General features: G+C 35.4%; 1 protein-coding gene across 1 annotated transcript; it reads right to left on the bottom strand.

Annotated features, from left to right (window-relative positions):
• Positions 1 to 3,404: 3,404 nt before the first annotated feature.
• LOC123830603 (selection and upkeep of intraepithelial T-cells protein 7-like) lies at positions 3,405 to 23,141 on the bottom strand. The gene is made up of 5 exons (XM_045857010.1): positions 23,063 to 23,141; positions 16,693 to 17,040; positions 15,886 to 16,167; positions 4,692 to 4,814; positions 3,405 to 3,493 (listed from the first exon to the last, which is right to left on the bottom strand). The coding sequence occupies exons 1-5, from the start codon at positions 23,139 to 23,141 to the stop codon at positions 3,405 to 3,407; spliced, it is 921 nt and encodes a 306-aa protein (XP_045712966.1).
• Between the last annotated feature and the right edge of the window lie 247 nt (positions 23,142 to 23,388).

The raw sequence follows: 23,388 nt of genomic DNA, 5'->3' as shown, positions 1-23,388 counted from the left end.
TTTCCTAAAACCTGATTTTAGTTTTACTATTTTTCCATTGTTTTTCTGTTCCCTATTTTATTTACCTCTCCTCTAAACTTCATATTTCCTTCTTTCATCTAACTTTAAGCTCTGTTTATATTTATCTTAGTTCTATGAGGTAAGTTGTTTATTTCAAATACTTCTTAATGTAGGCATTTATCCCTATAAACTTTCTTCTTAATACAGATTTTGCTGTATCTTACACATTTTTGTATGCTGTGTTTCTATTTTCATTTGTTTCAAGAAACTTTTAAACTTATATTTAGCTTTGGCACATTGGTTGTTGAGGAATATGCTGTTTAATTTCCACATATTTTTTGAGTTTTCCAATTTTCCTTTGGTCATTGATTTCTTTTTCTTTCTTTTTTCCTTTTTATTGAAATTATTGGGGTGACACTGGTAAACAAAATAATTATATGTAAATAGGTACATTATATGTATATGTATACATAGGTACATTATATACCTATATATGTATATGTATCTATAGGTACATTACATATATAATAAGTAACTCCATTTTTAGTGTTTTTTGAGGAAACTCCACACTGGTTTCCACAGAATTCAGGTGCACAATTTGTACACTACAGTGTGTGTTCACCACCCCAAATCAAGTCTCTGTCCATCACCGTTTATCCCCCCTATAGCTGTCTGTACCCCCAACCCCTAGCAATCACCATACTGTTGTTCATGTTCATGTTTTCTCTCTTTTTCTTTTCTTTTTAAAATATTGTTGGTACTGTTACAGATGTCCCTCATTCTCCCCTCCTTTGCCTCTGCTCCCCCTTCTGGCCTTTACCACATTGTTATCCATGTCCATGAGCTATACACATATACATATATATTCTTTGGCTAATCTCTTCCAGTGCCCCCATAACCCTCCCCTCTGAGATCTGTCAGTTTGTTCCATGTATCCACGCCTCTGGTTTTATTTTGTTCATCAGTTTATTTTTTCATTCAATTCCACATATAAGTGAAATCATATGGTATGTGTCTTTCTCCTACTTATTTCACTTAGCATGATAATCTCCAGGACCATCCATGCTGCAACAAAGGGTAAGAGTTCCTTTTTACAGCTGCATAGTATTCCCTTGTGTAAATATACCACACCTTTTTGATCTACTCTTTTACTGATTGGCATTTCATGTGTTTCTAGATCTTGGCTATTATAAATAATACTGCTAGGAACATAGGGGTACATATATTCTTTCTTGGTGTTTTGAGATTCTTAGGATATTTTCTTTTTTTAATATATTTTTAAAGATTTTATTTATTTATTTACTTTTAGAAAGGGAAGGGAGGGAGAAAGAGAGAGAGAGAGAAACATCAATGTGCGGTTGCTGGGGATCATGGCCTGCGACCCAGGCATGTGCCCTGACTGGGAATCGAACCTGCGACACTTTGGTTCGCAGCCCACGCTCAATCCACTGAACTATGCCAGCCAGGGCTGGATATTTTCCAAGAAGTGGAATCTCTGAGTCAAAAGGTAACTCCATTTTTAATGTTTTTTGAGGAAACTGCACACTGGTTTCCACAATGGTTGCATCAGTCTGCATTCCCACCAGTAGTGCACTAGGGTTCCCTTTTCTCCACATCCTGGCCAGCACTTGTTGTTTGTTGATTTATTGATGATAGCCATTCTGACAGGTGTGAGGTGATATCTCATTGGGGTTTTAACTTGCATCTCTCTGGCAATTAGTGACCCTGAACATTTTTTTAATCTATCTATTGGCCATCAGTATGTCCTCTTTGGAGAAGTTTCTACTCAGGTACTTTGCTAATTTTTTAAAATTGGATTGCTTGTTTTCCTGGTGTTGAGTTGTATAAGTTCTTTATATATTTTGGAAATTAACCTCTTATCAGATGTATCATTGGCAAATATGTTCTCCCATACAGTGGATTCCCTTTTTATTTTGTTGATGGTTTCTTTTGCTATGCAGAAGCTTTTTTATTTGTTTCAGTCCCATTTCTTTATTTTTTTCCTTTATTTCTCTTGCCTTAGGAGACATATCAGTAAAGATATTGCTCCCAGGGATGTCTGAGATTTTAGTGCCTGTGTTTTGTTCTAGGATTTTTATTGATTCACAACTTACATCTAAGTCTTTTATCCATTTTGAGTTTATTCTTGTGAATGGTGTAAATGTGGTGTAGTTTCATTTATTTGCATGCACCAGTCCAATCTGCCCAATATCATTTATTGAAGAGACTGTCTTTACTCCATTGTATGATTTTGCCTCATTTGTCCACTACTAACTGACTATAAAGGTGTGGGTTGATTTCTGGACTCTCTGTTCTCTTCCATTGACCTATGTGTCTGTTCTTATGTCAGTACCAGGTTTTTTTTATTACAAGGACCTAGTAGTACAGTTTGATATCAGGTATTGTGAGACCTCCAACTTTGTTCTTCTTTCTCAAGAAATTGCTGAGGCTATTCAGTTCTTTTTAGTTCCATATACATTTTTGGAATATTTGTTCTAGGTCTGTGAAATATGCCTTTAATATTTTAATAAGAATTGCATTGAATCTATAGATTGCTTTGGGTAGTACAGACATTCTAATGATGTTAATTCTTCCTACCTATCAACATGCCATATGCTTCCACTTATATCTTCCTCAATTTCTTTCTTTAATGTCCTATACTTTTCTGAGTACTCATATTTTACCTCCATGGTAAAATTTATTTATAGGCATTGGGAGTTTTTTGATTATTGCTTCAATTTCATTGCTGGTAATCAGTCTGTTTAGATTTTCTAATTCATCATAGTTCAGTTTTACAAAGTTGTATGCTTCCAGAAATTTATCCATTTCTTCTAGGTTGTCCACTTGTTGGCAAATAATTGCTCATAGTATTCTTTAATAATTCTTTGTCTTTTTGTGGTGTTGGTTGTAATTTCCTCTTTAATTTTTTATTTTATTTATTTGGGTTCTCAATATTTTTTCTCAATGAGTTTGGCTAAAGTTTTGTCACTTTTGTTCAATATCGGTTTATCAGGTATCAGTGTATCGGTTTAAATAGACATCCAAATAAATGTACAAATTGTAATTGGTTGATATGCCTTTGACTAAAGAAATTATAGAGCTAATCTTCTGTTGTTTTTTTTTTTAAATTCTATTTTCTGGTAACATTTATTGAAGAATCTGGATCATTTCTTTTTAAAAGAAAATATTTTATTTATTAATTTTTAGAGAGAGGGGAAAAGAGGGAGAAATAAAGGGAGAGAAACATTGATTTATGAGAAAAATATCGATTGTTGCCTCCTCATGTGTACCAGCCTGGGATCAAACCTGCAACCCAGGCATGTGCCCTGTCCAGGAATCAAACTGGTGACCTTTTGCTTTGCAGGACAACACTCAACCAACTGAGCCACGCTGGTCAGGGCAGATTATTTCTCGTGTAGTGTTTCCATTTCTACATTTTGCTGCTCACGTATCTGCCGATTTTTTTCAAATATTCTTTTTCTTCTTATATGGCCTACAAATTAGAGGTTAAAATAGAGGTTTAATCAGATTTGAGGTTATTTCTTTTTTTTGTTTGTGATATTAGCTGTCATTGGTGTTCAGTGACTAGGTTATTAATATATTGTTACATTATTTAAATAATTATATTGACAACTATTACAACACTGTATTTATTTTGAAATTAACATTTTATTGATTAAATTGCTTTACTTATATATTAGTTATTTATCTAATTTTTAACATATTCTCATTTCCATTTGAATTTTTTCTTAGATAATTTCCATATAGTTTATGGTAATAGTGAATTCTTTATGTCCTTAACTATTATTTTCTCTTACTTATAAGGAAGTATTTAGAATAGGTAAAATTGTGGGCTAAAAACATATTTACCCATTAGAATCTCATATATATTGTTTTTGTTTCTTCTAACATCTAGTGACACACATAGATATTCACTGTTCACTTAATACTCTGTTTATTTAAGAAAGTTATACCAAGAAAGCAATGAAAATTATTCATGGTTTTGTGAATTTAAATTCACTTACAGTAAGGCTTTAGGGGAAAATTATATATCTGAAGACTTGTTGTTCCTCATACATATCAAAATTTTGGCATAAAAAGTCAAAAATTTTTAGTTTCCTACCTATTACTTGGGATTCCTGGTTGAACAAAAGCAGAGAAATGGTGAAATTCACTCAAGGAGTCAGAGTGGGTGAAGGCAAATAGTGTCAAAATTGAATCAAGTCTTTGCGATTTTAAGTGAATAGAATAAAATAAGCCCTGGGTAATTTACTCCATGTGTACAGCAATGTCACAATATGAGCTTGGAGAGACCTGCACCGTACTTCTTTAGGGTGCTAGAGATCCAGATGTCAACATAGAAACTGACCTGCATGCTGCAGGAGCACAGTAGTCAATCTGGAGAACAGCTATGATTCTGTGTGTTAGTAGCTGAAGTACAAACAGAAGAAGTCTGAAGATCAGGACAGAAGAAGTCACTCTTTGTGCACTTGAGATAAGACAACTTAACCTTAGTATATAAATGTATAACTTGACAAAACAGATTTTGGGACTTATGTTGTTTTCCCTCTGGAAAGAGGATGAACCTTGGGCTAATAAGCAGGCAGAAAGTGGGGCCTTACAAGAAATAGAACATAAATATGTGCTGGAAAAATGATAGGTTCAAGCCATGACTAACCCTGACCACTTACCTTTTATTGTCAGGTACAAACTAAGGATAAGTACACTGTAAAATGTCATCAGCACAATCACCATTTTTGAAATATCCTGTATCCAGTCATTGTATAAAAAAAACAAAGGATCTGAAAGGGACACTGAGAAAGGTATACAAATTAGAAAATTAAAGTAAGAACTAGGAGAAGAGAATATCTGGAACCAATGTTTAATATAATTTATTTGATCTGATAACATTCTTTTTTTTATATTCAAGTACAGTTGTCTCCATTTTCTCCCCCCAACTCCCCCCCACCCCAGCCATCCCCACCTCCCACCCCTGATCCCATCCCCTTTGGTTTTGTCCATGTGTCCTTTATACATGTTCCTGAAAACCCTCCCCCCTTTCCTCCCATTATCCCCTTCCCCCTTCCCTCTGGTTACTGTCAGTTTGTTCTTAAAATTTCAATGTCTCTGATTGTATTTTACTTGCTTATTTGTTTTGTTGATTAGATTCCACTTATTGGTGAGATCATATGGTATTATTCTTTAGTAGTTATCATTTGAGTACTAAAATGTACTAATTTAATCAACCATCACAACTATATAAAATAGGACCTTTAATATTCTTTTACTATCTTATTAATTTCGAGTTGATGTTATAACAAGATGACATGTGGATGAGTAGAGTGGACCTTAACTTTGGGGGAGCTGTGAATGTTTTGGGAGAAAACAGACTGTCATAGGCAGGGTGGACATCCCCCAAAGAGACTGACTCTCCAATTCCTGGAAATGTAAATATGTTACATTGCATGAAAAAAGAGACTTTGCAGATAAAATTAAGGTTATGAAGCTTAAAATAAGGACATTATCCAGGAACATTTAGGTGAGGAAAATTAATCATGTGAGCCCAGAAAAGCAGAGACTTTCTCTGGCTACAGTCAGACATATGTGGAAGAAGACATAAGAGATTTCAGATGCTGACAGGGACTTGACCTGTTGCTGCTGGCAGAGCATGACAAAAAGCAGTGAAAAGATCCAGGTAGCCTCTTGGCCCCCTGCTGACAATCAGCAAGGACATGGGACTTAAGTCCCACAACTGCAGGGAGTTGATATTGCCCAACAAACTAAATCAATTTGGAGGCAGATGAGTACAGCTTTGAGTATACTCTATCCTGGTATAAAATTCCTTTTCATCACGAGCTGTGAAACTAAAAAAAATTACCTGCCTTAAAATATCATGGTGCAATAAGCATAGGAAAACAGTTGTAGGCATTCCCATTGAAAGGCAGAGAAAATGAGAAGGAAAAAGTAGTTACTACTCTCAAGCAATTTCAAAATTTGGACAAACTCCATTAGGTCTCAAGTCCTGAGGATAATCCTTTGTGAGTCATGGACTGAAGGCTGAATAATGGACTCCGAAGATATTCCACATCTAAGGCATAGTACCATATATGGTAAAAGAGTATTTGCAGGTGTTATTAAGTTAAGGATCTTAGATGGAGAGATGGTTCTGAATATTTTGGCTGCACCCAGTGCAATCACTAGTACCCTTATAACAGGGAAGCAGTTTATTTTATACAGATGAGAAAAAGATGTAAAGACGGAACAGAGAGAGAGAGTTAAAGATGTTATACAACAGGCTTTGAAAATGGAAGAATGGGCCATGAACTGAGAAATGTGAGGATGAAGCTCTAGAAGCTGTAAAAGGCAAAGAAATGGATTTTTTGTAGACCATCTGGATGATGCAGAGTCTTTGTGACACATTGGATTTAGCTGAATGATACCTGTCTTGCTCTGAAATGTTAAGTTTGTGGTAATTTGTTACAGTGGCCATTGGAAAATAACGTGTTTGCAGCTTAGTAGTTTTATTGTCTTATTTTCTGTCAGAAAATTTTGGAAGTTCAAGTCTTTCATTCTATCTTTCTGTCCTTTATAGTACAAGTTGGCAGTGTTTCTGCTGATACAACATTCTTAAGAGCCTTGAAGTTTTCCTGTGTATGTCACAGGGACAAATGCCACTAGATGAGAGATTCCTCCACAGATCTTTCCTGGAAAGCATCATGTTTATTCCTGATTTCTGCTGGTATTGGTGAGGGTATCCATATTTTGATATCCAAAATATGTAAAGAATTTATAAAACTCAGCATAAAAAAACCTATCAAATTAATCCAATTAAAAATTGGGCAGAAGACCTGAAAAGACATTCTCCAAAGAACACAGATAGGTGAAGAACATACATATGAAAAGATGCTCAAAATCACTAATTATCAGGGAAATGCAAGGAAAAACCACAATGAGATATCATCTCACACTTGTAAGAATGCTGTCATCAAAAAGAGCATTGGCAAGAATGTGGACAATAGGAAAAAAAGCCCTTGTGCATTGTTTGTGGGATGGTAAATTGCCACAGCTACTATGGAAAACAGTACTGAGGTTCCACAAAAAAATTAAAAATAGAGCTAACACACAATTCAGCAATTTCAGTTCTAGGAATTTATTTTAAAAAAACAAAAGCACTAATATGAAAAGATAATATGCACCCCTATGTTCATTATAGCATTATTTACAATAGCCAGGATATGGAAGCAACCTAGGTGTCCATCCATAGATGAGCAGATAAAGATGTTAGGTGTGTGTGTGTGTTTATAAATATATATGTTTAGGTGCCTGGCTTGTTTTATATATACATATACACAATCATATATATATATAATTATATATATAATATAATATTACTCGGCCATAGATTTCAGCCATATAAAATAATGAAATCTTGCTATTTGAGATAATATGGATGGACCTACAGGGTATTATGTTAAGTGATATAAGTCAGAGAAAGACAGATATTGTATTTCATTTATATGTGGAATCTAAATAATTAAACTAATGAACAAACACAACAAAACAGGCTCATAGACACACAGTACAAACTTATAGTTGGTAGAGGCTTGAGTGATGGGGGAGATGGGCAAAAAGGTGAAAGAGAGTGAGAGGTACAAACTCATAACATAAATAAGTCACAAGGATGTAACGTATAACATAAGGAATGCAGTCAATAATATCTAATTAATAACTTGGAGGATCAATGGTTTCTAGACTACTTGCAATGATCACTTCACAAGGTATATATAAATGTTAAATCACTGTTTTGTACACCTAAAACTGATATAATATTTTATGTCACCTATAACTAAAAAGGACTTTGTATTTCCGAATGAAAAAAAAAGATAGAATTCCTAGGGATAAAATGACAAAATAGAGTTGTACACTATAAAGCATGAAACATTGTTGAAAGTAATTATATAAAATCTAAATAGATGGAATGGTATCCACATTTTTTTACTCGATGTTTATAACAGAATTATTATTAGTAGCCAAAATTGAAAACAACTCAAATTACATTAATTGAAGAATGGATAAATAAAATGTTCTGTATTCATATAATGGACTATTGTTCAGCAATAAAAAAGAATGAAGAACTGATACATACTAAAACATGAATAAATGTTTAAAATAATATGCTTAGTGAAAGAAATCAGTCAAAGAATAAATATTGTCTGATTCCATTTATGTGAAATGCTTAGAAAAAGCAAATTAAAACCAAGGTGAGATACCACCATGAACACTGATGTAAAGTTAGAGACTACAGGAACCACATATCGAAAACATGAGGGAATAATTGTTCTCTTATCCATTGCTGGTGATGTATAAAGTGATACAGGCACTTGAGCTGTTCGTTATAAAATTAAACATACACATAACACATGATCCAGGTCAATTTCTAGATATCCATTTTTTAAAAAATGCTGATCACAGCTATGTGGTCATTAAACATGAAAATCCCTTTACAATCAGGAATAATTTAATTTGCCTCAGACATCTCTTGCAGTGGTTGAGTTGGCTTATGTCCTGCTCTCTGTAGGAGTGAGAACTGAGACTTAGTTGAAATTAAGACATCCAGGGGAAATGCAACTTGTGTTTACTGTTTTTTCCCCACTTTTTACCCGGGTACTTGATTTGTTTACACTAACACTAATTTTTCTTTAGTACTGAAAAACTGGTCTTTTTATCATTGGTTTGGTAAGTTTGAAGGCAGGGTTTTGCAATTTTCAGTGGAAAGAGTTGAAAAAAGGCCCATGTGTGTTGCTGTTTGAGGCCTGTCAGGCATGAGGAGGAGGATGGGAACTGAGGCACTGAGAGAGCCCTGCTGGTGACCACCCTAACTCTCTAAACTTCTCCTCTGTGATTTGAAAGCAATGACTCAGGTAAAACAGAGGGTGTTTTCCCCCTTATTTGATGGTAAGTATCCTGTATATCCATTTCCTTAGAATCCTCTAGACAATTAAGAATTATAACAATTAAACACAATCTGATTTTAAGCAATTGTTATTTTAAATATTTTATATCTCTTAGAAAATCAAATTTTTATAGAGAAAACTTTTTTGTTGTTAATAAATTAGAAATATAAACACATATTAGCTTAAAAAAAGAATTGTCAAGTGTCAAAATCACTTTTTTGAATATTATTACATTAATCTACCAAATTTACCTCTAAGTGATAGCCTTGTTTTATAGACAATAGGTCCAAGGAAGGATTTCCATGTTCCATAATCCTTCTGGAATTGCATGCAAACTGAAGAGGTATGTATGAATATCACTCTCAGATGGAAAACATTTATGCCTGGCATCAGGTATTCAATATAGGCACTCTGTCCCCAGTAGCCCAGAAACGGTGACTAGAGTCATGAATGTGTACTGTCAGTGGCCCCAGTACAGTGAATGAGTGGTTGCACCCAACCATATTTTCTGGAGCCAGAATGGTTTTCCCTCCTTGCACCAGGAGGTGCTATGTCCTTAAGCACAGCTGAGAACACAGGCCACAGTTTTACAGGACCTTCAATCCTTGACACCCACAACAATCTAGTGTTGGAATTTGGTCCTCTGTAATGTCACCCAAACCACTGTTCTTCTTGGTGATGATGAAAGAGTCACACAGCTTTGGATAAACAACCCAGATTTTCAGGAAAAGGGAGAGTCCCCACTACTAACCCTACTTACCTCTCTTCCGGAATAGCAGATATATAATGGGTATTGTACAAGAGCATACAAAACAGAGTAACTGAGCAAAACTTGTGTTCAACAAATGAATGAGGTCACATCGGAGCACTAGAACAGAGAGAGTTAGAGTTAGAATTAATAAGTGAGGACTGCAGGCATCGAGGGAGGGGCATCACTGACCTAAGGAGCATTATCAGAAAAAGCATAGTCATTGCCCCATGTGCACTCGACCTAGATAAGGCTCAGGATGCACACTTAGTCTGTGGGTGCACCACGGCAGCACCTAGGAGGACTGGATTTGTAGCTCTAATAGAGCTAAGAGGAATTTCCTTTCCTAGTTCTCAGCACCTAACCTAGTACAAGGTTAATCTGTCTGGGGGCCTGGGGAGAGGCCCTAGGAGACTTCATCAGATGTGTGGGCTTCTGAGGGTTGTGAGACTGACCAGATGTCACTGTGGTGACACTGAGTTGGCTGAAAGAAAAAAACTGTGTCGTGTTCACAGGCTCTGAATATACTTACACCTTTCAGCTTGAATCCCACTGTCAAGGGGCTGATTTCTAAACAGAGATGATTAAATGTCTTCCCATATATTACTAAAATATGTATCCATTTATTCTTTGGTTTATATAACCTTTCAGAGGAGAGTATGGTACAATCAGGTACTTTCTAAAGAAATTCAGTTGTAGTAAAGTTATAATCTCCATTCATTAAAAGACTTTCATGGGGAAGTGGGAGAAAGCTAATTGGAAGATATCATATATCAGTTGATTAGATTTGCAAAATGAAGAAAATTCCTGCAATAACTATGCAACAGGCTGCTGCACAAGTTGATACCCTCCTCAGCCACCAGGCTGTGCAGGCAGAAACCTGACACTAAACCTCAGAGGGAGTCACAAAAGTCAGAGCCTGAGAGCTGGAGCCAAAGGCATCTCTGCTTTCCCACCTCAGCTCTACCACTTGTGAGCTACCACATCTCATCTACAAAATGCTGACGATAATAGCACTTCCTTTTAGGGTTAATTTAGATACATTCTGTAAAATGACTGTCACAATGCCTAGCATAAGGTAGACACTGAATAAACATGGTAGCAGGTTTTAAGGATCTGGTAGAAAAATGTGCACAATGCATCGTATCTTCTCCTTTGACTCATCTCCATTAAATCGTCTACTCAGTCTCCAAATTCACACCCCTTATTTCACAGTTTATTCAACTGTATATGAGCTATTTTGCTTGGTCATATTTTGGGGAAAAAGTCATTTTTAATATTCTTGTAGCTGATGGGCCACAATATCCATAGCAGTATTTAGTGATATATTCATAAAGAAAACTGATACAATCATTGAATTCAGCCATAAAACCCAAAGAAACAGTCTGGTTAGAAAGGACACATTAGTTTGGAGACCCATTTCTTTTTCATGTTAGTTTTGTTCAAGTCCTTGAATGGAGGTAGTATCTCAAAAATTAATGGCAATCCTTGCAGGCAGAAAGATGGCAATAGAATGAAGAGTATCCTAGAGAAAACGCAGGATTCAGCCATCACTCAGTTATTTTGACTGAAGCAGAGGTTGGCTCTACTTCATTTCAATTGAACATACTCTTTTCTAAGAGAGAAAACACTCCTTTGTGGGCACAGAAGTAACTGGGGGCCTGAGCAGCTCAGGAGACATACTGACCTCAGTCCTCAAACAATCCTTGTCCTGAGAAGCTCGTAAGTGACAGGTGTGAAGACTAACACATCTAAAGTGAGAAACAAGCCCTAAGTCATTCTATGTAAGCCTTGGCACGTTCTGACAAATGTCAGACAGCTTTGCTTAAGCACCCTGTGTGACTTGGGCATCACACTTAAAGACGTGCCCTAAGTGATTACACCCTTGTTCCGGCAGTTACCTGTTATTTTGAAATATTGACAGAGTAGGAGCACACCAATCAAAAGTAGTACCACACAGAAAACTGAAATTAAAACTATCAGCAAGATGTGGACTGGATCAAACAGGGAGTCTGAAAGAAAGAGCACAACAATCAGAAGTTCAATAAACCCATGACATGAACCACTATTAAATTAGGGATTTTACTGCTAATAAGGAGCATTCCCTTTCAGATTCTGCATTTTCTTTATTTTTATTTTTATTATTATTACTTTCATATTTGAGTCAGGGCTAAAGATCAGTGGAGCTATTTTACTGGCAAGTACAGAGCCTGGGATTGAGTGTTTTGGGGATAGAATTTAAACTGAGGCTATAATGGAATGAAGTCCCTCCTTTGTCTCTTCTAACATTCCAGTACAAAGCCTTCCTGATTAGAAAGAAAACAATCAAGCAGAACCCTGGACACCATAACTCATTCATAAGCTCAATGGCCCTAAGACAGCCTCAGAATCACCTCTCCGGAGCTCTTAAGGTATAACAGTATGAAGACAAATAGATATTTCTTTTCTTCTATGGTTTGCATTTTTAAGTTCCCTCTAATACAGTATTTTCCTCCAAAAGTGTTTGTTTCCATTGCAGTACTTAATTTCTAATCCATATGAAATTTATTTTTGTATAGATTTATATGCAAGAGTCTTTTTCTTCCTGAGGTATTGTTTTTTTTTTAAGATTTTATTTATTTATTTTTAGAGAGGGAAGGGAGAGAGAGAAAGAGAAAGAGAGAGAGAGAGAGAAACATCAGTGTGCGGTTGCTGGGGGTCATGGCCTGCAACCCAGGCATATGCCCTGAGTGGGAATCGAACCTGCAACACTTTGGTTCGCAGCCCGCGTTCAATCCACTGAGCTACGCCAGCCAGGGCGAGGTATTGTTAATTATTGCAACATTACATAGGAACTGTTCCATCTTTTAATAATGCACTAAAATTCATACATTACAATTTGGTATACACTGTTTCCTTATGAACTGTATCTCATTCTACCCTCCTTAATTTTTATTATTGGTACAATAGCTTTTTCCTGTGAGAGTAAACAATAGTTTATGGTCATAAATTACCACAAATTATTTAACTGTTCATTGTTCAAAATCACTTTCTTCATTTAAAGACATTTCAGATAAAAATCTTTTGGAGATCCTTTTTAAAAAATAAAAGTTGGATAAAGCAATATTAAAGTTAGTATGGAAGAATGAATATCTGTAAGTGGTAGAGAAAAGGTTAAATAAATAAGGAGGTAGAATTTATTTTATCAGATTATAAAAACTGAATATAATACATGGGGATGTAAAGTACAGCATAGGAAATACAGTCAATAATATTATAATAACTGTGTATGGTACAAAATTGGTATTGGGTTTATCGGGGTGATCACTTTGTAAGTTATAGAAATGTCCAATCACTATGTTTTTTACCTGAAACTAATATATTGTGTGTGAATTATAATTAAAAACAAAAGCCATATATTTATAATTTTAATTATAAATTATAAATTTCATATAATTTTATGAAATTCAATATAAATCCATATAATAGCATATGAAATTTAATATAAATTTCATAATTTTAAAACTGATTATAATGACATGATTATATTGATTCTGGGTTATGTTTATCTTTATGGACATAAATATTCCCATTCAAAACACAGTATTCCTCCATAAATATGTGTTTTTCTGAGGTCTTTCAGGCAGAATATGTATTGTTTTCAAGTAGGTTCTCTATCTGGCTTGTGACCTCATGCATTTTATGGCTAATGGTAAACACATACTATTTTTTCCAAGATTTTCATTGGATGTTTTTGCCTTTTATTATTATTTTTGTTCTAGTGCATAATTAAGAAAATATATATTTGTCTTTTGATTGTATATTTGCCTGTACCATATATTTGGTACTTTTTAATAATAGCAATAACATTTTTGGATAGCTTTTCAGGAAAAGCAAAGTTTACCATACAATGTTTGTGCAGATTTCATGTTTATGTTAAATTAAACTGGTTTAATACTTGTGAGTTGTATAAAGGTGTGAGATCTTTATTTAGTACATAGAATGTAAAAAATGATAATAATATTGCTCACATAGTTCATGAAAGTCTTTTTCTTCAAAATGTATTAATTATTATATAATTTGACTTTGGTTATTATTCATTTAATTGCATCAGATGGGGCTCTTTTTTCAAATATTATGCTTATTTTAAATCCTATTTTAGTTTGAATTCTATCTGAAACTAATACTTGAATTCATCTATCATATACAGTTCTTATTAATTTACATAGGAAACAACTATCTTTAGTGAAACAGTAAGAAACATTAAGAAGATTAAAAAGGTTAAAATGGAAATTATTTTTCTCATTGATAAATGGATGTGTTCAAAACAAATACTTCTAAATACTGCTCTTTGCCTGCCCTGTTTGTTTTTTCCCTCCCTCTTCCCTCATTCCTTCTCAGATACTTCGCAGGTTTCTCTTAGTCGCCCAAAGGTCATCTAAAAGGTATGCTCCAAAATTCAGTTCCAGGATTCTGTTCTTTTATTTTTTTCTGTTCTCATTCCTTTTGTGGTTGAAGACATTCACATTATGTCTCAAGCCTCACCTCTTGCACAGAATTTTAATGCATATCTACCTCCTAGTTAACATTTTCATTTCATGTCTTATAGGTATGGTTTTGTCTCCAAGATATGCTCATCTCACAAACTTCCCTGTCTCAGTAGGTGAAAACTTATCTTTCACGACTCAAGCCTTGAACTTCAGAATTGTATTTTATCCCTTTTGTTCTCTCATCATACATTCAATCCATCATTGAGTCCCACCAGCACTGCATTTAAAATATTCATAGAACCTTACTGTTACTACCTTTTCTGCCATACCTGTTTCCCAGATCATTGTTATGGACTCCTATCTAGTCAGGGTAACACTCTTTTTTTTTTTCAGTCCATTTTATAATCCTCCAAGATTAGAAAGGATATTTAAGATAAAAGGCTGTGCCTTCTGACTAGAAGGAGACTCCCTGAAGTGACATCTGAGGACCCACCACTCTCTTCCCATAATCAGCCTAGACTTCTCTGATAGGTGTTAGTGAGGATACCTTTGTCACACATGAGACATAGCCTTTTCCTCTTTGGCCTTTGATGTCCAGCCACCATGCTTCTGAAGGTGATGTATCGACCAATAATCAGAAACCCATGCTTTAGTTCCACATTTTACTTACTGTTGATTTGACTGGCTTCTCTCAATATCTATTTACCTATAAATGGCCATAATAATCTTTTCTTACTGAATTTTCAGGAAGTTGTAAAGATAGGGTTAGTATAGAATATTAAATAATAGTAAGCAAAGATTTTTGCTTCCACTAATACATTTGTATTACAACATGTCACAAAAACCCATCAAGTATGATTATACTTCTTTCTAAGATGAGAAAACTATAGTTAGGAAGGTAAATGACATCCTTTAAGTCACTGAGCTAAAAACTTGTTAAGCTTGAACATGAAGGCTGTGAATGAAAATGGGGCTCCGTAATAAACTAGTGACCAAAAGTAACCTCACAGGGTGGTTTGATCATAAAGTCCTTAACTGGGCAGGTCATGATGGGTAATCATACCTTAGGCCTATAACTTTTTTAGCAAAAGGTATATTTTCACCTTAATCAAGCCATATCCATTGTTCTTGTGCATCTAGATTAACAGACCTTTGAAATGACAGAGTACTCTTTTTCAGACTCCTGGGAGGCATAACCACTCTCAGTGGATCACATACATAATCTTGTTAAATATCATGTAACCTAATCATAGAGATTTTCCCTACTGGCTTTCTCCCACCTCCATGTAATTTTCCTCATGTTTCTCCCTTAATTCAAAATGTATAAAAAGAACTGCAAAGCTGTCATTCTTATGAGTATTTGAAATCTTTTTTCTGGCATGTCATCAGTTTGGCTCAAATAAACTCATAAAAATTCTCTACAGGTTTGGATATTCTTGTGTTGACAATATTATGAGGGTCTAATGAGGTAACAAATTTCTCTTTAAAGCTTTAATGTGTATTTCAGTTATGGGTTGTTGTTACCCTTCTAATTTTTTCCACTAAAGCCCTCCTCTCAGCACCTAACAATATCTGTGTACCAAAGCCCATAACAATTGTAAAGAGTCACATTCCAATATTGCTTGATAATGTACAAAGCTTTTTAACATTAATTATCTCATTTATTTTCCCTATATGTTGCTTTATTGACAACCAAACCCTACCAAACACTCACCAGCTAAGAAGACATTTATTTGCTTCCCTTCCCCTGACAGGGGGTTGTGAATGTAGCAAATCACATTGCCCTGTGATTTATTTTGGAGGAAAACAATCATCTTCACGTAGAATAATCCAGCTTCATCCTGTGAATAGGACTTTGATAAATGTGGAACCACCTCTCCCTTGTTGTCTCTCCACTCCATCTGTGGCTGTGGGAACCAGCCTCCTGAATTACACTCCAATGTAAGTCCACCAGTACTAGGAACCTGAATATAGATCTGTGTCTCCAAGCCTAATGCTGGGTAAATGAGACAGAAATCAAGATAGTTATTGTACTGATATTCAGTCATAGATAGAGAGCAGGCTGACAACTGTGGGGGTGGGGGTGGAGAGATCAAACTTAAAAGAACAAGGACTTATGGACATGGACAACAGTGTGGTGATTCTGGGGGCTGAGAGGGTTAGGTGGAGGTGGAAAAAAGTATGAGAGGGATGGAAAATATAATAAAAATAAACTATTATTAAAAAAGAAAGTTGAAAGTAAAAGAGTCTCATTAATCTTATATTCTGCAATATAAGAAGGGGTAATACTCAAATCCACATCCAAGGTACAAATTAAACTATATTTGGTCACCCAGCTCTATTTATTTACTACATAGTATATTTTTGCAATAGATATAGGGGGTTTTCCCACTATTTATAACACTTGAAGAATTGTGTAAAATGTAAAACAGACAATAAATAAAAAATAATATATTTTCTACATATTTCAGCTCATGAGACCACAAGACCATTGGTATGCAATGTTCCACCATAAACCTACCTGTGACACTCAGGTTCATGACAGCCTCACCCCTGAATTCACTGTCCTTGAATGAACACTGGTATGGTCCATTATCAGAAATGCTGATATTATGAAGTCGGAGAGTCACTTTGCCATCCCCAATGGCCTCTTTCACAAACTCTATGCGATCCGCATATTCTAGAGCAGCGTTCCCATTCACTTCATGGCCATCTCTGTATAGGTGAACAAGCTTGGAATGATTACCCTGGAACCAGGACACCTCCATGTGTTCTGCACTTTGTGGTGGCGACAACTGGCAGCTAAGCTCAGCCTGTCCTCCTACTGTAGCCACCAAGTGTCCCATGGGAGTGATCACTGTCCACTTTTCTGTAGGGAAAGATAAAAAACTAGGATAAATTTGATGCCAACACCATCTCTATTGCTGCATATTCAAAGATATACTGTATTCTTCCCATCTGACCTGGCCATTTTAAATGTCCCCTTCTGTGTGAATCAATATTTTATTTATTGAAAAGATCAATGTTGCTACATTATTCTCTTTAAAATATACTCACTTGGTTCTGGGAAGATGGCAGTGAAGAAAGCACCAGGAATACGACTCCCTACTTAGACAATGATTGCACAGGCAGAATCTGCCTGAGGTAACTGTTTTTAGAATTCTGGAGTCTATCGGAGGCCTTCAACTCCCAGGGGAAAGGTTGGATGATAAATTGCATTGATTTTGGTCAATTTCAGCTTCTATCACAGGAGCATCTACCCATTGCCCACCCTCAGCCTCATGGCAGGCAGCTGTGCAACTCTCCCTGGAGCAGCTTTCACATAGATTATGGGAGCCAGAGTAGACAAAAAAACAAACAAAACAAAAACCTGTCCTTCAAATACTGTGGATCTGTGCTGTGACCACTGATTGATGCTTCCAACCACAGAGACTGGAAGACAAAGAGACAAGTGGCCATTGTGATGTACCTTCTTTTTTCAAGCCTGTCCTCTCTAACTGAAGAGACACCCAGGGAATTTAAAGGGTCAGCATCCTTTCACTCACTCCTTCTAATACAAAGAGATCTGATCAGATCACTGGGAAGGGACATAGGAGGGTTGCAATGGTAAAAGTCTAGGACTAGATTGAGAAGCTGAACAATTCCAGAGTATGTGATATCATGGCCAGAAGAGTTAAAATAAAAGGGAGGCAGAGACTGGGTCTCAGGCTCTCTTCCTTCAGGATGCCTGGATGATCATGCTGCAGCTGCCTACATTTCCCAAAGGATGGCATTTTGGATGTATTTTGGATGGGAGGAGAAACTCCAGGCACAGCCTAGGATTAGGCTGGCCTGGAAGAGGGTGGCAGGGTTATTCTTATTTGGGTGCTCTAGAAGGGATGGGCTTTGAGGCAGAAGACTGCCATTCTTCTAAAATTGTGTAGCTTTTGTTATCTTATGTTGTTTTAATTTTTATAAGCTAATTCTATAAAGTAAGATCATTAGAAACTAATAGGAGGAATGATAGGGGAACTCAGGAGTTAAAGAGTTTATCCTTAATTCAAAGGCTTAAGTGATTAAAGCTATAACTGAAGAGTTAAAGATTTTACCCTTAAAAGCTGTTATTCCAAAATTGTGTAGCTTTTGAATAAAGACTCCTTTCCTTTATTATCAAATTTTTGCCTCTGGAATTTTGCCTAGAGGGTGGCAGCCAGCAGCAGGTCCCCACTTGCTGTTTGGTAACAATTCATTTTTCTCTTTTCCCATTTTAAGAGCCAGACATTAAAGATTAGAATATTTAAAAGCAAATGCATATATGGGGGAAATTAGAAAGTGACCACACATGTCCACGAAAAGGGACAGGCTTATAAAAGCTTGAGGAGACCTGAAGTTTACACCTCATAGTGATCCTTGGCACACAGACAGCCTACAACAATAAAATAAAACAAAACAAAAACAATAAACAAAACAATAACAAAAAGCCAACAAATCCTGGAAAAGAGAGGAATGAAGTTTTGAGTTAACACATTAAATGCCAATGTCCAGTTTCCATTTAAAAAATTCACAAAATATACAAAGAAACAGGAAAATATGGCACATTCCAAGGACAAAAAACTCAAACAGAAACTGTTCTGAAAAAAGACCCAATGGCAGATCTACAATTAAAGATTTTAAAAGAAGTATCTTAAGATGTTAAAAAAAAAAGAAAGAAAACCATAGGAAGAGGTGAGAAAGTCAAGAAAAAAATGAAAATATAAATAATGACCTAAAAACCTGAAAAGAAAACAAAAAGGAATTCTGGAGCTAAAAAACCACAACTGATAATGTTTTTTATTGAAATGAAATGAAAACCTCACTGATGGAATTCAAAGGCAGAGTTAAACAGAAAGAAAAAGAATCAGTGTACTCAAAAGCAGGACAATGGAAATTATTAAGTCTGGGGAACAGAAAGAACAAAGATTGAAAAGAGTGAACAGAGCTTAAGGGATTTGTGGGGCATCATTGACTAGACCAATATGCTTATTGTGGGAGTCCCAAAAGGAGAAGAGAGAGAGAATGAGACAGAGAAAACATTTGGTATATTGGCTGAAATAATGGCTGAAAGCTCCCTAAATGCAATAAAAGACATGACTCTAAACATCCATGAAGTTTAACAAAATCTAAGAAGAACTCAAAGAGAATCACAAGTAGACACTTTCAAATCAGACTTTCAAAAGACAAAATCTTGAGAGTAGCAAAGAAGAAGCAACTCATGTCATACGAGGGAGTATAAGCAGATTTCTCATCAGACCTTTTGGAAACCAGAAGGCAATGGAAAAATATATACAAAGTACTGAAAGGAAAACAAGACAAAACACTGTTAGCCAAGAATCATATGTCCAGCAAAGTGTCCAAAGGTGAGTAAGAAGTTGAGACATTTCCAGAAAAATGTGGGGGAGTTTGTAACTACTAGGTCTGCCCTACAATGACAAAATAATGCTCAAGGGAGTTAACAGTGACCTGAAACTAAAGAAATGAAGTACCCAATAAAGGTAAATGCATGAGCAATTATAAAAGCTATTATTATTATAACAATGGTTTCTTTTTTACTGATCGATTTTTTTTTGAAAGAGAGAGATATGACTGGGGATTGAACAAACAACCTTGGTATACACAATACTCTAACCAACTGAGCTACCTGGCCAGGGTATAACAATAATTTCAAGCTCTACTTTTTGTTTTCTATGTCATTTAAAAGACTAATGTTTTTTAAGTTATTAGTCTAAAAGCTAGCATTATTGTAACTTTGGTTTGTAAGTCCACATTTTATATTATATAAGAGATTAATGCAATTAAAAGAATTATTAATTTATGTCTTAGGGCACACAATGTTTGAAGATATAATTTTGTATCACCAAGTGAAAGGGATAGTTACAGAGCAGTTAAAGAAAAAGTTTTTTATGTTATTAAAGTTAAGCTGTTATATATTCAAATTAGAGTGTTATTATTTCAGGATTTTAAATGCAGTCCCTATGATAACCTCCAAAATACCTAAAGAGTATGTAGAAAAAGAAATAAGGAAGGAATTTAAATGTTTCAATACAAACAATCAACTAAACATAAACAAAGAAGGCTGGTGTGGTTCAGTGGATTGAGTGTCGGACTGCAAACCAAAAGGTCGCCAGTTTGATTCCCAGTCAGGGCACATGCCTGGGTTATGGGCCAGGTCCCCAGTTGGGGGTGTGTGAGAGGCAACTAATCGATGAATCTCTTGCACATTGATGTTTTTCTCCCTCTCTTTCTCCCTTCTTTCCCCTTTCTCTAAAAATAAATAAAATCTGTTTTTGAAAAGAAGGTAGTGAGGAAAATGAGAGACAATAAAGCTAAATGGCATACAAAAAATAAATAACAAAATGATTAAAGTAAATCATTACTTCTAAAAACACAACATATAACCATATGCTATCTGCAAAAGACTTACTTAGATCCACAGACTCAAATGAGTTTACAGTGAAGAGATAGAAAAAGATAATCTATGCAAGATGAAAACATAGTGATGATTGCACAATGCTATGTATTTAATATTAATGAACTGTACAACTAAAATTAGTTAAGATAGTTAACATAATTTTATGTGTATTTTACCAAAGTGAAAATTTATACTTGATAGAAAATAAAACCACATATGGCAAAAAAGAATAACAGCCAAGAAAAAGGGTAATAAATAGAAAAAATAACAAATGTTAGATATTATTATAGTTATATCAATAATCACTTTAAACATCAGTGGTCCCCATATACCAATTAAAAGACAGATATTGTCAGAGTAATTTTAAAAAACCCTATGATATGTTGTCTACAAGAAACCCACTTTTAATACAGAATTTCAGCTTACAAGAGGAAAAGTGTGACAGATACAAAACTGGGATGCTATTCAGACTTAAAAAATAACATTGTTTCCTGTGCTACAACATGAATGAACCTGGAAGATAATATATTAAATTAAATAAGCCAGTTATAGAAGGACAAATACTGCATGATTCCACTTATATGAGGTATCTAGCATAGTCAAACTCATAGCAGCAGGGAGTAGAATGATAGTTTTTTGTGACTGAAAGGAGGGAAAAATGGAGAATTGTTTCTCAATAGGTATTTTAAAAGCCACACTATACTGTTTTATGGGTAATGCAAATACCTTACAATAACCAAGACTTTTTAGGACTTCTGGTCAAGATGAAGGCATAACTAAACACGGCTTGCCTCCTCACACAACCACACCAAAATTACAGCTAAACTAGGACAACCATCACTCAGAACTGTCAGAAATCAAGCTGAATGGAAGTCTGATAACTACAGAATTAAAGAAACCACATCCATTCAGACTGGTAGGAGGGGCAGTGATATGGAACTTCTTTTAACATTTCTTGTAAATCCTGTAAGTGAACTGAGCTTCTACCCTTGCTTCTTTCAAGACTTTTTCTTTCATTTTCTGCAATTTTAATATGATAGGCCTTAATGTAACTTTGTTGTTATTGTGGTTGGTTGGTTGGTTGGTTGGTTTTTAGTATTTATCCTGCTTAGTGTATTCTAAGCTTCTTGGATGTATGGTTTGGTGCCTGACATTAATTTAGGGAAATTCTTTGTCACTATTGTTTCAAATATTTTTCTATTCCTTTCTCTTTTCCTTATCTTCTGTTATTCCCATTATATGTATAGCTCACTTTTTATATCGTCTCACATTTATTGGATTTTCTCTTTCTCTTAAAACTCCTTTTTTTCTATTTGTTTTTCAGGTCTGAAAGTTTCCATTGATATTTCTTCTTACTCAAGATATTCTTTCGTCATTTACATCTAGTCTACTATGAGTCCATAAAAGGTATTCTTCATTTCTGCTACAATGTTTTTGATCTCTATAATTTTTTAAATTCTTTCTTAGAATTTACATTTTTCTGCTTGCATTTCTTATCTGGTCTTGCAAGTTGCCTGCTTTTTCCATTAGAGCCCTTAGCATAGTAAATATAATTATTATATTAAATTCCAAATCTGACAATTCCAAAATGTTACTACATCAAAGTCTGGATTTGATGTTTGCTCTGTCCCTTTAAACTGTACTTTTTGCCTTTTCTATGCCTTGCAACTTTTTTCTGAAAGCTGAACATGGCAGAATGGGTAAAAAGAACTCTGATTAAAGGTTTTTAGTGATAGAATAAGTGTAGGGGGAGGACAGTACCCTTTAATCCTGTGATTAGACCTCAGTCTTTTATTGAGCCTATGTCCTTGGCTGTGAACTTCATAAGTGCATTTCAGTCTCCTCCTCACCCTTAGATGGGCTGAAGTTGGATATTTCTCTATCTCCAAGTCAGACTGATGAAACACTGATAGTTTAGTCTCTGGTAAAGTAGTCTCTTGAAGACAGGTCTTATTAAGGGGATCATATTTCAAAAAATGGTTACTCTTCACCTCTCTCTGCCTAAAACATAAGAGGATTTTTTTTCTCCATTATTCACTGTGAGATCCTAGTAAAAATCCTGGAGGTAAAATTCACAAAAGTGAGTTCAACTGATATGGGCCTTCTTAAAGTCTTTAACTCAGACTTGTCCACAGTGAGCCCCCAGCAATTCAGTAATCACAGCTTAGATCTTCCTACCTTACTTCTGGTTCCCACAGAGAGTTCTGCTCTGAAAGTTGTGAGTTTCTAACTCTGCCATTTGTCTAACTTGCCATTTGGGGGACAGCAATTTGTCCTATGACCTCACTCCCCTATTGGATCTAAAAAGACTTGTTGATTTTCGAGGGGCTTTTCCGGCTTTTTAACTTGATGTTAGGAGGCAATGATGACTTCCAAGCTCTTTCCATGCTGAACTGAACACTGCAAGTCTGCCCGAGGTTCCTTCCATAGTGTGACTCAGTAAGAAAAAAGGAGATGTTCTCACCTGGTGTTGATGTCATCACTTGTAGGAAAAGAAAGCCCACATAATACCCAGAAAAATAAGAGTACTTAGGCGTCATCATGCCTAGAAAAAAAACAAGAAGAAAGTCATAGGCTATGATATACTAGTAGGAATTGTCAAGATACATGAAATTCAATCAAGAACCTGAGAGGGGACAACCTCTCAGTGTTCAACAAAATGACGAGTCTCCCTAAAGTGTTTGATCAGAAAGGTCTTTTCAGTTCCTTTCTCCCACTAAGTCACACTTCACTTTTTATCCCTCACTTTGTAACCTAACCTGCTAAGTGAACATTTTCTCCAGTAGGCAT

Source organism: Phyllostomus hastatus, unplaced genomic scaffold (assembly GCF_019186645.2).
Source record: "Phyllostomus hastatus isolate PE091 unplaced genomic scaffold, TTU_PhHast_1.1 phas_contig_147, whole genome shotgun sequence".
Taxonomy (NCBI): Eukaryota; Metazoa; Chordata; class Mammalia; order Chiroptera; family Phyllostomidae; genus Phyllostomus; species Phyllostomus hastatus.
This window is presented reverse-complemented; position numbering and strand designations above follow the sequence as displayed.